The sequence below is a fragment of the Nesoenas mayeri genome (assembly GCF_963082525.1).
Source record: "Nesoenas mayeri genome assembly, chromosome: 6".
NCBI lineage: Eukaryota > Metazoa > Chordata > Aves > Columbiformes > Columbidae > Nesoenas > Nesoenas mayeri.
This window is the reverse complement of record NC_137545.1, coordinates 33745721-33763582: the sequence shown is the minus strand read 5'-3', so window position 1 is coordinate 33763582 and position 17862 is coordinate 33745721. Positions and strand designations below refer to the sequence as shown.

Genomic DNA, 17862 nt, shown 5'->3' with positions numbered 1-17862 from the left:
GATTTGTCAGTATAGTTTAGTCTTCTTGATGTACTGATGTACCCGACAGGTGAAATCCCTGGCAGAGCTACAGTCATAGTGATATGAATACCCTCCCCACCCACCCCCCCCAGTTTGGCTTATCTTCTTGGGCTTGACTTGGCCTGCCTCTTAGAAACAAGGAAAATCAGACCTCATCACCCATATTGGCAACAGTTGCTAAATATTTGTTCGTTTTTTATTATTTTGGAAATGAGTCCAGGAGAAGCTGTAAGCATGGACAACACCAAGGACGTATACTTTATGGGTATCTGAGTTCTTCCACAGGGTGACTATGAAGTAGGAGTAAGAAGTCTGGGATCAAAAGATACTAATAGGTAGGGGAGGAAGGCAACAGCAGCTCTTCAGCACCGGGACAGACATTGCCCACTGAGCCAGAAAGTGAGTGACATGGTGGGGAGAGGCTGTGAAGGGCCCTGAAGGCAAACAGCCATGGTTTGATGAGAGAGAGGAAGAAGAGGAGAAGAAAAAACAAGGGGAAGGACAACCTGATCGAAATAGCAAAGTCAGTTTGGGTTATTTCATCTTTCTATTCCCATTCCTTCCATGAATGCATGGAGCCACACTTGTGTGCTGATGTGGAGCAGTGTCCCCAGCTGGGCCCCGGCAGCGCTTTGTGTCACCCCCAGAGAGCTGCCGTGTTACACCATGCTGGTTAGCTGACTTGGTGAAAAAGAGTGAAAATGCAGCAAGAACTTTCCTGTTGTGATTTACCTATGTAAGCCTTGTCCTGAACTTGTGACAAGGATGCCATGACAGGAGGGGTCCACATGACCTCTCTTGAAAGACAGTCTATACTATGAGATTTTGACTCTGAATACCCTTGTTGGAATTGTATTAGGAACAGAGGTGAGGGGTTGTTTTTTTTATTTAAATACTGCGTATTTATATTGACAATGGGAGACTTAACATTGTTTGCTTAATAGAAGGCCCATGGTCTGTTTATGTGCCAGTTAAATCAACTCTGTTACCTAATGAAATGTTGCCTTTAGTTGAGAGCCTCACAAACATTTTAATCGACTGCTCTTAATTAAGACCTTTGAAAACAAAAACAAATTCTTAGCCTCTACAAGGGTGACTGAAGGTTTAACGCAGTGCACTAAAACTTCTGAATCGTCCTCAGATATCTCCCCTGGGATATCAGGAATCATTACCATCGAACATGTTTCACAACAGAGATTGTTTAAAACACAATAGAGAAAATGCATGAGCCAATGTAGATTGCAATTTAATACTCAACAGGAACAGAGACACAATAAAAGCAGCCTAGACTCTTTTCCCCCACTAAAATCCAAGATGTTCTTAAAACCAGAAACGTGGGAAGAAACAATTATGCTTTTCCCTACATGGATCACTCTTCTGAGATCAGGAACGGGAGGAAAGCGATTTCCAGCCCCAACAGGATTGGATTAGCCTCACCAGCTTTGCACACTAATCCATTAAATGATCTGCTCTTTCCCACAAAGAGTGGTCACAAAAATCGAGGTCTCAGCATGACCTCTTTTTCATTGATATCACTCTTCTTCTCACCAGCTTTGCTAAATCCCTTTTCTGCTTCTGTTTGTCACTGCCCAGCCTGCCATCACACCAACCAGCCACAGGCGCTCTCTTATCTGTAGGATGAGGTAGGTGACCCCCTAAATGTCCAGGCTGTCACCTGAGCAGCACCAAGACTCCTGTCCCTCCTGCCCAAAGTCTGGTGCTCTCCCAGCTGCTGCACCAGGGCCAGTGTGACCCAGCTGGGAGGTGCAGGCAAGATGCTCACCCTGCAAACATGCACCTTGCGAGACGTATGTTACTTCTTCAGCTGGAAGAGACCCAACTATTTCTCGGTTTGCTCTGTTAGAAGGACCCACCACTGCCACCAAAGCCCCGCTGTTAAGTGGCCATCTGCCTGCACAGCAAGATGTTTGCATAGCATCTTGAAAAAATATATTCCTCATCTCCTCCAGAGATACATACCAGACACAAGTGTACTGTGGGCAGGATCTGGTTTGGGGCCCTGAACGGGATCCCTTTGCATATCGTCAATTCAAAACAAGCGCCATAAAACCCTACGGTTTTTTAACGCTTTCTTTTTCCTTTGCTGATGGAGATTGCTTAAAATTACTGCAAGCACTAGATTCTGACTCTTCGAATTACACTGTGACTTCAATGTTACAAGAAAAATGCTGGGTGAGGCGTCATAGGAGTTTTAAGATCAAGATTTCATCTAAATGTTTCATGGTCCAAAATCAAATTTGGAATCACTCAGTCAAAGCTGACAGGCTGACACCAGGAATACGCTTGTCGCAGTCTGCTTAATGGATATTGGCTAGGTCATTAAGTTGCTTTCCATCCATGTAGATTTCTCTCTTAATTTGAAATTTATAGCTTAATACCTTAGAGCTCAATTATAGGGTAAAAGAGACAGGAATAAATGTCATAGCTTTCCTGTAATTAGCCACGTGGGATAGTTCAAACAGAGGTTTATTCCTAGTGTCACAGGTCTCTCTTTTTACTTCCTAGGAATGCTAGTCAGAAACCAAAAATAATCCCACAAATTCTTGAGTACAGTAACAGAGACTACAGACAAGTTCCTTTTACTCAATCATCTGCAAATCACTCACAAAAGGTGAATCCCTGAAACCTGCTTGCCTTTTTACAGAAGGCAATTGCAAACACCCTCAGGTCACAGGGAAAGAAGGACAGGCAGAGCTGCATTTGGGCTCTGAGCTGTAGTCAAGTTATGGAAAAATCAAATGTGTATCCTCCAAAGGAACACAGCCAGCAGGCAGAGCAGTGCTGAAAGTCCCTGCACTTTTACTGACCAACAACAAGAGAAATCTGCAAAGATATTTCGTTATAAAAGGTAGAAAGTGTTCTCTTTTGTGTTTGTTCTCGTATATTACAGTATCACAGTATCACAGTATGTTTGGGATTGGAAGGGACCTCAAAAGATCATCTAGTCCAATCCCCCTCCTGGAGCAGGAACGCCTAGGTGAGGTTGCACAGGAACATGTCCAGGTGGGTCTTGAATGTCTCCAGAGAAGGAGACTCCACAACCCCCCTGGGCAGCCTGTTCCAGTGCTCTGTCACACCATGTTGTTCCTTGTGCAATATTCTATGTTAGTTCTTTACCTTTTTTCAAAATAATAGTTTTTAAAAGTGAGGATGAACCAGAGCCCACACTCAGTTGCAAAGTTTGGTTTTGCATTTCCAGTGGCTTTCAGCGAGGCTGTTTAAAAAGGCTTATTTTTTTTGTTTGATGAGGACTTGCATTGATGTTATACAAAATGTTTTGGTGATCCTACCAAATCCTTCAAGCCTTTGTCTGTTTAGGTGTTGGCTGACATATTACTTATTTTTCTCTTTCATTTTAAGGATGGTAGGTAGCTTCTGTGAGCCACATGTTTTACATTTATAGTCCACCATAACTTATAATAGGGCCAAACACAGTAATTTGCCATTTCCCTCTAAGCAGATGCAACTATGTTTTAATCTTGTCAAAACTCTGTGTATTTCTATCATAGATGGCAAATTCTATTATTAGAAATGTTAAGTTTTGAGTATAATACTTTCTGTTCTTGAAATTACAGTGCTTGTAAAAACAAAGAATTATGTGTTTCCGCAACTGCAAACTACACTCAGCTATTAACCTGCTCTTCTGCAACTGTGAATGTTTACATACTTGAAAAAGACAGGAGACACCATTTGATGTATGTATATTATAAAGTGTGCCAGTATTTGTTCTGGGTTGTAGAGAAAGGCCAGAAAGTTTGGAAGCCTTGACCAAGGGATTCCCAGTCCAACCTAAAGCTACTGGAAACAGAGAAGGACAAGAATCTGAATAGTCAGAAGCTATTTATCATGCTTATCCTTCCAGCATCTCATGAGACTAGCAGGCTTTTTCCAGTGACTACTGCATTTTCCCCTTTAAACTTACCCCTCGTTCTTTAGCTCCAGCATCTGTTCATTCAGTTTAAACAATTTCCTGTTTTCCTAATAGAGGGAGAGCTGATTCGACACAGAACCTATTTGCTGTACTCTGGCCAAAATTGTGGATTGGGTGGTTATTTTTATTATTTCTAGCTGCACTTCTGGATATCCCATTAATACTGAGGCTCCCTGATAAAGCTTTAATATGTGCAGGAAGAAAATGAGGCCAAGGGGGAAAGAGGCATCAGGAACCAAAGGCCATGAATACATGGCTGGAACCAGCTGGCTGCAAACTCACTCTGCACCTGCCTGGAGATGATGGGATATGAGCCAGCTCTGACCTGGAAGTAGTCACAGGGTGCTGCATGATCTAACCTGCCCCACAGGCAGGCACAGCATGCTAGCGCAGGCTCGGTGCTGTGCTGACCCAGGCACCAGTCAGCTGTGGTCCACCATCTGCAGCCTGGCACTGTGACTGTCACACCCCGCCTGGGGTCCAATTGTGCCCTGAAGCTCACACAATCGTGCCAGAAGCAGGGTCCCCATGTCCCCTGACAGCCCTCAGCCTCTGCACATCACTTTCCACAGTTTACTCCCGCAATTTTTAGTTCTCTTTCATTTGAGGGAAAGCTCTACAACCTACCGAAGTGTGAGTGGTGTTCTACAGTGTCCTTCAGCAGAGGACCCAAGCCCAACTGCTGGACAATGCACCCAGCAGACACGTCTCTGCCTTCCTATGAGTCATGCCACGCGGTGACTGCTCTTATGCACACCAGATTCATTATCAGCTTTACTTTTCTGTTTATTCACAGATTTTATTTGCATGTAGGCAATTGCAGTGCTTTCTCAGGGGATGGCTGAGGACCAGGAGAGGCTCCTGCAGCAGCAGGAGCAGGGCAGGGCCTGGGTGTGTGGCAGGGAGGAGCGGTGGCCACGGGTCTAAGGAGCGCGTGATACATTTGGAGTTTGTACCGCAGACAGAACTGACAGCCAGCGCTGACTTCACCTCCTCCCTCTTGCAAAGTAAGGCAAGGGGAAGCACCCAGCCAACAGAGACCTGCTGAGGGGATCAAATCTGAGAGGAATAGCCAAGCTCTCCTCCCCCAGGTTTGGATCAGACAGTGTTCCCCACTCCCAGCCTCTGCAGTGGGAGCGCAGGCAGGGAGCAAGGACAGACTACAGCCTGGATTCAATGCTTTTTCTCAAAACAAACAAAACCACCAAGCTTAATTTGCTCAAACAAGAACGGATCAAATTCTATTTCCCTTAATACAGAAGGAAAAAAACTTTAAAAAGCCAGTTCAGGTTATGGGCTTGAAGTCAGGAGTGGGATGACAGGAACCTTTCCTCCCTGGACCTTACTTGCATTGTGCATGGCCAAAAGTGAGGGCACAGCCAAAAGGAGACCTGCTGTGGCCACACTGAACCCAGCCAGTTCTGGTCTATCACTCCAGAGTGTCTCCTATGCCTGGTTGCATGGATGCTATATACAAGACACACATTGCTCAGAACAGAACACCAAGTAAATAGGCTACAGACACCACAGAGACAAACAATATTTCACCATTCATTGCAGGTGAAGCCCAAGCTCTCAGGATAATACCAGGGATGTGTTTTGTTGCGCGCTAGTTGTGAAGGATCCTTTCCCCACTGTACTGTGCCATTACACACAATGTCTCAGTTCATGAGTCAATAGAGGGTAACAGTACTCACTGGTGGCTTGTTTTCAATAATACACCAGCAGCAGGGATATACTAAAAACCCACATACTAGTGTGCACTGTGACACTCATAAAATAACATATCCACAATTTGGGGCATCCTGGGTCTACACACAATATGACTTTCCTTCCCTCTAGGCTTTTAGGCATGGAAAAGAGTCCCTTTGTTGTTTAAAGGTTCTATTTTTGTCCAGTGTCTCAAGACAATAATGATTGCCACACAGCAAAAGATGCACACATACAAACATTGATACATGGAAATGGAGTTAGGCTAGTGCAGTGCCGATTCACAGAGATCTGGAAACAAAACTCACTGACGACTAAACAGCCTTTTACCCACAATGACTGCAAGAGCAGCCCAAGCAGCTTTGCACTTACATGATACAAAAAGCGAAATCTGAAATAGAGTTAAACCTGCCGGACTGTTGCCTACCTTTTCCTGAAGGGAAGAAGCAATCCATCTCCACGCTGCTGCGGGAATGGGAAATGCAGAGAGCGCTGCTGGGGACCAGACCCTCTTGGGGTGGGCTCCGATCTGTGGTCCGGACCAAACACCAGCCCGGCCGTTCACTTGGCCTCTCCAGCAGCTCCACCGTCTGCCCCACCTGAATGCTCAGCTCGCTGCTGTGGCCCGCTGTGAAGTCCTGGAGCACCACGGTTAGTTCACACCCTCCAGACAACTGGCCAGGTTCAACAGGAGAAAAAAAAATAAAAGAGCAGGAATAGAAGTTAGAGAGGGCAGGATGAAGGCAATCATCTTTGCATCATATTTACACTGGCAAAGACCGGATTTGTCTTACTCAGAAGCCAAGTTAATGATTTCTTTTGTCAAAGTTCAACATGTTGTGGCCCTGGTTTCCTTTACTTCTTACTGATTCTGCTGGACTGAACTGAGAAATCAAAGCTACCCACCCAGTTAACTTTTGAATGCTAGCTGTGGGTGACTTTTCTAGCTGTGAATTTTCTAACTGTGGGTGTCCATCGGAAACCTTGCTTTTTTCTTGCTTTAGTTTCTGGGGTGGCTTTCTAGACTGTCAATAGGCCAGGCTGCCTTGGCGCTGTGCCTTGTGGCAGGACAAATTCCAGTTCACCCCTCTACAGCGTGAGCTAGACACATTCCCATATGCCACCGGTGTAGTAGGGATACAGCTACAATGTTTTTGCAAGGCAAGAAATATGGCCTCATCTTCCCACACTTGCTCTAGGGACCTCTTGGGAGACTAGGGAATCCTGACTGGGCAAAGCGGAAAAGCTCCTCCCATGCTCTCTGATGGAAAGCAGAGGTGTAAATTTATAAACGTAGAGTGATTGATTATATGCTGACTTCCAGGGTTTGTAACTAAGAATAAAAGTATCGTCTTACTTCCGTACTAAGTGCTGGCAACCTGCTGCTTTCTTTCAGCCTCACACCCTGTGACTCTTGATGAACACCACTGGTCTCTGTTTAATTATAGTCTCTATATAACCAGAGACCGGATATATAAGAGCTTGTATGTACAGCAGAACAAAACAGAAGAAGCTACTGCACAAGGCGCAGAGCTAATGAAGCTAATTTTCTTACAAATTTGGATCTCAGTGTTAGATTCTCTGGAGCCTAAAATGGTGTGAGCACAAATCTAGGCTTTTCTGGTGCTCCATTCTCTCAGTGCTCCTCTGCAGTGTGGATTTCTTGCTGTGTGCCCTGTCGTCAGGGACCCTCGTGTGGGTCTTTCTCCTCTACCTGCTGCCTGCGTCTCTGAAACGTGGGAATCTTCGAGGTTCTTAGTCAAATTTGAATGAAATTAGTCCACTGATTAAAAAGTTATTAAGATGAGAATAGTACACAATCTGATTCAAACGAGTACAATACCATAAATCTCACTTTCTTAGCACATGAAACTAAAACAAAGCATATTATAAAAGGTTTTTAAAGGAACTACTTGTAAATCAAACTGAATTGGGATAAATCTTGTAAAAGGCCAAGTATCTCTGTGAAATCAATGAGAGCTGGGATCTGCTCATCAGCTTGAATGAGGGAGACCTTAAGGAGAGTACACTCATGTCTACAGACCTCACTCTTCACTTGGGACAATCTCAGAATCCCTTATTTTAGCCCAAGCAGCCCTGAATGCACACTCACTCCCACGGGAACAGCTTGTCTCCCCACTCAGTGGCACAGGGGTTTGTGTGTCCAATGCAGATGTGAAAGAAATCCCATTCACAGGGGTGATAATTACAATTACAGAAAGGGGTCAGTGGACAAGGACTGGTTCTCACCTGTCCTGTGTCTCTGCCGTAGACGAAATGCTAGATTTGGGGAAGAAGAAGGAAATATTTCTCTGAAAGATCATTTGTAAATAAATAGAAAAAAACCAAACAAAACAGACCACGGCAGCTGTTCGAGGCCATTCAGACAAAGTGCTCCCATTAATCCTGTCAGAAAGAGCTCAGTGGGTTGATGAAAGCACACGAGAGATCACTTTAGCACCAGCTATGCAGTTTATCAGCAAACCCACCATTCATCACACTGAAATAACCTCCCCATAACTGAAGTGCAAACATTCACAGGTATGGGAAGAATAAAACACTGCTGTAATATTTGCTGAGGTTTCTTTGTTATGGACTAATTTGAGGTGTAGAAAATATTTCTGGTCCAATATGGTACCTGATGTGGTGTAAGATACGTAAGACACAACAAGAAACACAGTTACTTCTTGGTAAATACACTGACAAATCTTACCAGTGTGATGAATTTCCCCTAATTCTTCCACTACTCCTTGCTAAGTACATTTTCTATACTGTACATTATGCTATCTATTATACATTCTCTGAAAATAATAAATTCTCTCCTTCTTTTAGAGGAAAACGTGAACAAATATTCTGCTGTATCTACTCTCCTGGAGATAAATTTAAAGCATCTCCATGCTCTGCACTCAAATACCACTAGGTGTCCGTGTTTGCCATCAGACAGCAAGCTCATTTGCTATAAAGAATTAACTCTCACTTGTCCTCAAAGTGCTTATCTAAATATCATGTCCGGGGTCTGGGGATGAAGGAACTGGTTCAGACAGGATCCCAAGACCCATCATTTCCAGTGAGAATGTTCCAGAATATTAAAAAAAAATTTCTTCAGATGGGTCAGGTTGATTTTTAAAAAGTCGTTTTTGTTGCTTAAGCAGGAAAGGTCAAATACACCTGAAATATTCCAAAGAAAAAGCCTGATGAAGACAACACTTGGGAAAGTTTGAGACTAACAAGGCACTTCCCGGGGAGCTCTGGCCTGGGAAGTGCCACCCTAAGCAGTTCCTCACTCCCTGCTCTCCACCCTGAGGGGTGGGTAACCTGAAATCAGTCTATGGCAGGCCTTTGTCAATCCCTTCTCAAATACCCAGACTCTGTGGTACAGATGCATCGATTAGGGCAACACCTGTAAACGTTACCCCAGAGGAGGCAGGTGTGCTCCGTGATCCTCACATACCATCCTGGCCCCCAGCTCCTCTTTTCTCTGATTCATTAAAAACAGAGATCTAATATAATGAGAATTGGAAGGAATTGTCCCCTCTAGGAGCTGCTCAGCACCTGCTGTGATCAAGCTCTTCCTCAGCAGGGAAGATAGTCTCCCCCTCAGCTTTAGACCCTGCCTTTGATGTGAGGCTGGGGGAGCTGACTGCCCCCGGCACCCTGAAACCGTCTGAATTTACATCCCTTGCTCCTCCAGCATCCTCCGGATGGAAACACGGGCCATGGCTTCCCCCATGTTCCAACTCACCTCTGGAGGAGCTGAAGCTAAAATAATACATTTTTAGGGAAAGACCCTTCCTCTTTGGCAGGAGGAATTAAGCAAGCCTCCCTATACAGGTGCAGGTGGTAGCTGCACGCTGTCAGCTCAGGTATGGCCCCACTGAGAGCTTTTAGGTGCTGGCCACAAAGAACAGAAAACAAACTCCTTCATTTTGCCCAAAGACTTCCAAGTATTTATCATGACTGTTCTGTGTCTTACATACCACCACACCACAAAGAACATTTGCTTACCAAATTAACCCACAGCAAAGTAATCTCTCTAGAAAGCTTACATTATACTAATACGTACACAATTTCTAAGCCACTGAGGAATAATGCAAATACATCTGATTCCCAATGACAGAAATCCTTTCACCTATGAAGTGATCCCTCAAGCTATTAGTTGCTTAATTTGTTTTTAGAGAGTAACTTTCCAATCTCAGATAAGTACATCATGCTTCTTTCTACCCGGAAGCATGAAAATTGGAATACAAATGGCTTGCTGGTTTCTTACACATATTGTATTTGGTTTGGAAAGAGGAAGACAATAGAAATTGCCTTTAAGGTTGAACTTCACAGGTAAATGGCTTCATATTTTAACATGTAACATTCACTTTTATTATTCCTGTGATAAAACCCACTGATTGGATATATTTAAAACCCAGACAGTGGTCTAACCTTTGTATGGTACAAGAAGATTGGTGAAAGACATTAAAATAAAAGAACAATGCAACATGCCTTTACAGAGTACAAGGCATAACTGAAAGATCTGACACAGGAACAAATCTAATGAATCACACAGCAAGCAAAAGCCTTAAAATCAGGAAGAAAAGGAAATGGCAGAAGCAAATAGCGAAATGCAAATGAAGAAGCAGGAGCGCCCCAAGCAGTCCTGAGAAAACGTGCCGTATGTTCTGAGAGCAGCTGGCAGGAGTCCCAGCCTTTTCCATGCTGCCTGCACCAGCAAACCGTCTCCCATCCTCTGCGGTCACTCATGCCTGTGCTAGAAAGCATCACTGTGCATTCAGTGTGTGTTTTCATCAGAGTGTTTTATAGAATTGTAGAATTGTTTTGGTTGGAAGAGACCCTCAGGATCATCAAGTCCAACCATAACCTAACTTCAGCACTAAGTCATATCCCTAAGAACCTTGTCTAAATGCCTTTTAAACACCTCCAGGGACGGTGACTCCACCACTGTCCTGGGCAGCCTGTTCCAGTGCCTGACAACCCTTTCCATGAAGGGATTTTTCCTAATATCCAATCTAAACCTCCCCTGGTGCAACCTGAGGCCAGTTCCTCTTGTCCTATCACTTGCTACTTGGGAGAAGAGACCAACACCCTCCATGCTACAATCTCCTTTCAGGTAGTTGTAGACAGTGATGAGGTCTCCCCTCAGCCTCCTTTTCTCCAGGCTGAACAGCCCCAGCTCCCTCAGCCACTCAAACCTGAGCTATGATAGAGCCTTGCCCTCTGTCAGTAGTGCAGGCAGGGACTCAGCCACACAGGGACTGACAACTCCCCTCTGTAGCGCAGGACTTTGCTCACAAACATCTGAGCACCGGTGCAAGCAGCTTATGTCAAGCATTGACTATGGTGAATGAATTCTGTCATGACTTGTATGAGCTTCTGGGAACATCCAACCAAGTGCCCATCAGCCTTGGGAAGGTGAAGTGCAAGCAATCAAAATGATCCCAAGCATGGACACATCCTGCTGCAGGGCACCCAGGCTGCTCCAGGGACCAGCAGGTTCCAGTTAGTGCAGGATTACCCTGAGATGGTCTTTTCTGAACCACAGTATGTGTGCACAGCCACTGCTGCAGCTGTTTAGTTTTCAGCCACACAGCAGCAGTCAGAGGTAACAAGGCTGAACACCACAAGCATATTATTATACTGCAGATGGAAAAGACCTATCAGGTCACATGCTGTCCTTCCTTCCCTCTAAAATAGATCTTACGTAGTACTGAGTCCACTTCAATTGAAAAGAAAGTGGGAATGAATAGCTCTCTAATGAGGTAAGCAAGGATTTGGGAGATGGGTATCTGAAGGATTCTTTGGGCACTTCTTAAATGAGTGACTAAATGATTTATCCTGCAAATCATGAAGGATCTCATACTGTCTCTAAAACATGAACCCAAGCTCTGACAGGCAGAGAACTAGCAATAGTGACCCTGGGGTCATTGTATCAGCATAAGTGAATAAATATCCCAGCAAATGTAGCAGCATTTCAGTTGTTTGTTTCTACAAGGGTGCAAAATAATGGTGTGCTTGGCTTTCCCTCCTGTGGCACAGCACCATAATTAAGGTTTTTGTCCTTTTATAATTAAGATCTTAAGCTTCTTAGAGGCTCGCAAACCACATCATTGTCTGTGACATGTGAAGGCACATAACAGAGACAACCTGTCTACCTGTTCTGCCAGGGAACTGCATTTGATGCTCATGGGAGTCCCTGTGAGCGGGACAACAGCCAGGGTTTTAGCCTGCCATCCCCTCTCAGCCAGCCATGGAGCAGATGCTGCAGGTATCTCAGCAGTTCCTGTGGCTCAGTGCAGTATTTGAATCCCCATACCTTTGCCAAAGCCTATAGACTATCAGACTGAGGGCTGGCACCTGCCAAAGATGCTCTGACAGTACATAACACAACAGCATCTTCTCAGGCAATACTGAGATATTTAAAAATAGAATACAATGTAAAGAACCATGCTCAGTCCAACTCACTACACTAAATTATCCAGTGTACTCTGTTATTAAAATTGCTGTATCGTTTCTTCTTATTTATCTCCCTTCAGTTTCAATTTCAGTATATTTTTCAATCACAAAATCATATTCAGAAACAGAATCAGCAGTGAACAGCATCTACAGTTATATGTAAAATATACTGTATTTCAGGTAGCATTTCATGTTGTTTATTCTGCAGTACAAATCTCAAGCCAACATCTGATTTTCATTCAAAGAATCAGCAATGGAGAATGAATCTATCAGGGTCAGAAGAGCTGCTCAGAGTATTTAAGTATTCTAAAATATACCTACATCATTGGAAAAATCCACACTAGCTAGTTATTTACATATATTCAATAGGACACAGAGCTCTGCTAGTTTAAACAAAGAATTCTGTGTGGTGCAGTACTCTGTCCTAATAAAAATTGCTAGTTTTCTGTTGCTCTTAGGCTTTCTGCCCATCTGGTTTTGGATGATAGCCAGTTTTGGAGAGAAGCATTTAGTCACCATAAACAGCCTATTTCAAGAGGGTGAGAGAGGCAGTGGGAGGAAGAATGGGATTTGAATTCTTATTAAGAGATTAGAAAAGGTGAATAAGACCACTCAGATGTTGATTCTGTCTGCACTGAAATAGATCCAGGAGCTATCACATCAGTTGGGGAACAGGCATGAGGAACCTTCTCCCCTGAAGAGTTCTTTGTGAAAATTTCTGTAATTTTGTAGAGATTTTCTTTTTACTTGGAGGTTAGAGAAAGAGATAAATTCAGAAGAAGCCTTTGAGGAATTTCCACACTAAAGAATGGCTTTAATTTTATTACTTTGTAACAGGCTGTTTGGAGCTCAAATACTGAGTCACCCATGTTCTTCCCTCTGCAGCTCTAAAGGATGTTCAGCTGAGAGCTCTGGCAATTCTGATGAATGCTTCATTGCACCAGCATGGAGGTGCTTCTGTGGGGACAGACTGTATTTCAGGAGCTATGGGCTGAACCAGGATTAACCTATTATGGGCACCAGAATTGCTCTGGACTGAGTTTAGGATCAGAAATTAGGTGGAGAATACCTGACTCATCTCTGAGTCTTCCTGAGTCCTCAGGCCCCTCTAACATTAAGATGGAGTTGTTGCTTCCCACCTTTTCTTTTGTCTGACCAAACAAAGAGGAACACTGCTCAAGCTTCAACAGGAGCTCTCTTTCTATTTAAACAATTAGTCAAACACATGGCTGGGATCACGGTGACAGCCCTGTAGCCCAAATGTACCAACGGTGCTCCTCTCAGCAAGGAGATAACAACAGAGCATCTGGATGCGCAGTATTCTATCAATCAAGATATAGTAAGTTATTCCACAGCAGGAAGAAGAGACAGAGATGGCATGTGGGACACATAAATATGCTAACAGAAAGGAAATCTGGTGTTATGGTCTCAAATAGCATATATATTTCCTGTCCAGCATCTCTTGCTGGAGTCCCTACTAAACGACTGTATCCTGATTGTGCTGGATTTTGGACTCCAACACATACTGACATCTGCAGAACAGCTTGAATGGAGCTGTCTGAATTATTTCTGGAGGCTTTTTTCCCAGAAAGTAAGAACGAAAGTTGACCAAAATTAAATAGCACATACAACTATAAAAATACTTTGAAGATAAAGACAACCAGACTTCTTTTTTTTCACCCAACAAACTGAATCAGAGCATCAGTCTGTGTTTGATCCTATAAGACTGAAGGTTTTCTCATGGAATTTGGCTCAGGGAGCTGGTACCCAAATTCCATTCCTTTCCCTTTCCTAGAGAAGCACAAAATGGAACAGATGTAATCTGTTTCCTCAGTGACACAGAGACAGCACAACTGGCTCCAAATCCCTTTGCTGCCAGTGTTACAGAGGGTGAGAAAGGCAGATCGCTGAAACCCTCCAAGGTGAACCCCTACTTGCTGTCTTTTGCAGCCAGAAGATGTTCTAAACTCACCCAGGGTTAATAAAAACACAATAATAGACTGAAATTAGGGAGTACTGACTAGTTGCTTTCTTTTGTATGTCCAGTGTAGCCTGAGCAAAGCAGAAAATCTTGACCTGGGAGGTTAAGAGTTTCAGTCAACAGATGATTCATCAGACATCAATTCCCAAGACACTGCTAGCAAGTACATAAAATCTGATAATGTATTCTGGCCAGGAACTTTGTAAATCGTCTTCAGGTACAGACAACACAGGCAAAGTGTGGACAATAAAAGGTCTACATAGCTTGAGTTTAAAACAGAAACCTAGTTGTCACCATGGGAGAGATACTGTTGGAGAATTCAAATCCAATAAATGTTTTAGGAAGACAATGACGTAGAACGGGACAAGCACACGAGCCCTTGCAAAGGGTGGGGACTGTGTACATGTGTCTTTAACTGGGGATTTCTGCCCTGGGCAGAGTTTTGAGAAGGAAGGAATGAATGAAATCATTTTCCAGCAGCCTTGTCCCCTCTTCAATGTTCCCACCTGGGTATAACCCCCACTATTTGTTTGTCAGCAGAGAACCTCCAGCTTCCCTGATGTCCTCATCAGGGAACAATTAGGACTTAGAGAGCCCTGATGAGGTACCTGTGCTTTTAAATGACACTGAAATAAAAGTAGTTACCTGAAGAATTAGGAACAATGGCTCACAACAACCAGAGGAAAGACCTCAGGAGATGTCCTCTTGAGAAGGAAGCAAATGATACTCAGAGAAAAAGGACAAGATCACCCTAGGGATGCTTTAGAACAAGAAGAATCTCAGTTTGTGCACTGGATTAAATTTGCTCAGTACACATATGCCCAGATTATATTTCCTTTATAATCTAGATAATTTTAGACAAGTATGTTGCTGTCTGAACAGTGACACTCTTAATGGAGTTATGAGAAGTGTTATAATTTTGAGCAATACCTGCAACAGGTCTCTCCCCCTTGTCAAATATAAAAAGCAGATATTTCCAAGATGAACAGTTGTAGATTGCTTCAAAGCTATGTTTACCTGCTATGGTCCTGCCGTAAGAAGTGAGTGCGTGAAGGCAGAAGAGAGATTGTCTTGTACTTTACCTCTGTTAGTGTGCAAGGATCCAGATTTAATGGCCAAGTACCCTTATGTTTTAGATGCATATAAGCTTGATTATATGAGACAGATGCCCTCCCCAGTGGACATGGATGCTCAGCTCCCAGCACTGCTGTGAGAGCAGCGCACAGGGCTGATGGAGGATCTGCCTCCCTGGGTCTCAGCCCAGCTCCAGCGCTGCCCCTTCCTCACTGACCTGCCTCAGGTGCTGTGGGATCCCCTGAAACACAGCTTTGCAAGGGAGGCTGGATATCTGAAGGCAGAGCCTAGCACACAGAAATGCAAAACCCGGCACTGATACTTGGTAGCATCATAGGGAACCACAACACTCTTCCTTCAGGAATATTAGCTCCTCAGAATGGGTAAGGATCTGAACAGAGAAACCGAAAACCTGATGAGGGATTTAAAGTATTCCCTGATGTTCTTTTTGCCCAATTTGTTGAATTCACAGATGTTTTATATAAAGTTGACTTTATTTTTAATTAAAGGATATTATTTAAACTATGTATAAGCTGTATGGCCACGTAAGTTTGGCTCTACTGGAGAGGCTACCTTGGCATCCCTCTCCTTTTCCAACTCGTTTACTTTTTAGAGATTTAATAGCTATTATTTTTCTTTTTTATTGTTGGTCGCCAGGTCCCATCAATAGAATAAATCAGGGCCTTAGGTCTAAATTTAACTCAAAGGTGGATTTGGATAAGTTGCTTTTAAGGATTTTCAGTAGTAGGTTGGTCTAATAGAACATAAATGGAAATGCAGACTTGAGGCGACAAAAAATGCATCAGGAAGAGTGATGACAGTAAGTGCTGTCAAAGGAAGACCTGGTCCCAGCTGGCACATTTTCCTGTTCCATTTCCCCTTGCAGGTGTCACACTGCAGAGTGGGAATTTTCAAAGGGATTTGGTAAATACTAGAAAAACCAGGGCATGTTATTGACATGACTGTTAGACTATGCTGGATGCCAGGAAGGCTTCAGGCTGAATGAACATGTGATGGCTGAGGGCATTGCCCTGTCCCAGCGCTGTACCGGGCACGTGTCCGGGCTCAGCGCAGCCTGGCCTTCTAGTGCTGCTTTCTATCACACCCAAGGCAGTCCATGAATTTTCATCAGCTGAGAGGAAGCATGCTTCTGGGAAATTTAAATCACATTGTAAGAGGCTGAGGCTGCAATGTCGACTCTGGACCCTCTTTGGATGAGGTGGTTGCAGTTAGTCTGACCACAGCCCGGCAATCTCACAGTCCCTTTCTCCCTCTCTCCCAGGCTGTTTTTTCTAATATAACAACCAGTAAACTGCAGGCATTCAAGTCTCATCCTAACGATATGTTCCAGCTCAGTGTTCCCATTAATCGCTATGTAGAAACATACTACTCTAGCTGCAAATAGGCTGCATAGAACTCCACGTGAAGCGATGCTCATTCTGAGCAGTGGAGTTTGTAAAACTATTGTTCACCCACACCCGCAGTCACTGTTTTGCATTGTGGAAAAAGGATCTTGAGGGAGGTGATTATTTGTGTTTGAGTCCTCCCTGTTGCTTGCCTTGTCCACTGCACCCACTGAGCCTTTTCAGCATAGCTGCATCATTTTCAGCTTGAGTCCTAACAGCCAAATCCTGGGGTTTTCATTCTCTTCTCCATAATACTGCTATTTACTTGAGGTGACCTCATTTGCTAAGTGATGTAACAGGGTGCCCGATCGAGCCTGGCACATGTAAGCAGATGCTTGCAGTGGACACAGAAACAGCATTATGAAACAAAAATATCGCTTAAAACCTGAGCAGCACGAGAGATTACAATGGCCTTCATGCAGATCAGCTTACCTAAAATAGCGTTGAAAGGCCTTTGGCTGCAGTCATATGCCTCCCCCTTTGAAATGAAAGACTGTTGCTTGTACTACTGTAATGTGACTCCCCAAGGAACCACCAGCTGCAGGTTTTGAATTTTATAATTTTTGGCCTCTCTGTTTGATAGACTTGGCTGGAACATGCCTAGAGGACACTCCTCCCATAAAATTGATCTCTTTCAACTACAATAACAAAAAAATGGTTGCAAACTTTTTTTTTTTTTGTGTGTGTTTTGCTTTAGTTTCTAACAAGGTAATAAATTCTATTTCAAACAAGAATATAAATCCAAAGAGTTTGATAGTCTATCTGACTCGCTTTGTCTCAACTGAAAGGAAACACTCATTGACTTTGCCATTTACATTTGCTGTCATGTCACATTATCAGGGAGGGCTAAATATGGATCAATGAAGTCCAGCACAAACAAGAAGAAGGTTGAGGGGAGCCTGAAAGAACTTGCTATGTTCATTTACCAAAGGAAGAGCAGAATAATAAGGTCTATTGATAAGCACATTGCCAGCTCCTGCTTAATATCTTTCACTGAAGACATTTCAAATAAAATACCCTGCCCTGTGCAAACGCTGTTATGTGCAAATGGTTCCGGAATGAATACCTTTGTTTCTGTTCTTGCTGGACTCAGTTTGATCAATACAGAGGCCTCAGTTTTCAAAGACAGATGTCTGCATTTACCCACAACACTCATACATGTGTTCTTTTGTTCCCCAAAACCACGTCTCTTTTGCATGCAACACATGCTCAGGAAGGTGATATGAACTGAGTTTAAAACATCCTCAGGGTATTTGACA

At 43.6% G+C, this 17862-nt stretch overlaps 1 protein-coding gene across 4 annotated transcripts in view; it reads right to left on the bottom strand.

The window, feature by feature from the left end:
- The window catches only part of KALRN (kalirin RhoGEF kinase), a gene marked incomplete at both ends in the record, with an annotated part of 504008 nt that overhangs the window by 89908 nt on the left and 396238 nt on the right, over positions 1 to 17862 (bottom strand). For 2 of the 4 annotated variants that reach the window (XM_080346391.1, XM_080346393.1), the window contains 2 exons: positions 6111 to 6357; positions 7934 to 7963. In XM_080346391.1, coding sequence (XP_080202517.1) covers positions 6111 to 6357; positions 7934 to 7963 — 277 coding nt within the window. The remainder of the gene's footprint in view (positions 1 to 6110; positions 6358 to 7933; positions 7964 to 17862) is intronic. The other 2 variants (XM_080346392.1, XM_080346394.1) reach the window with 1 other exon arrangement.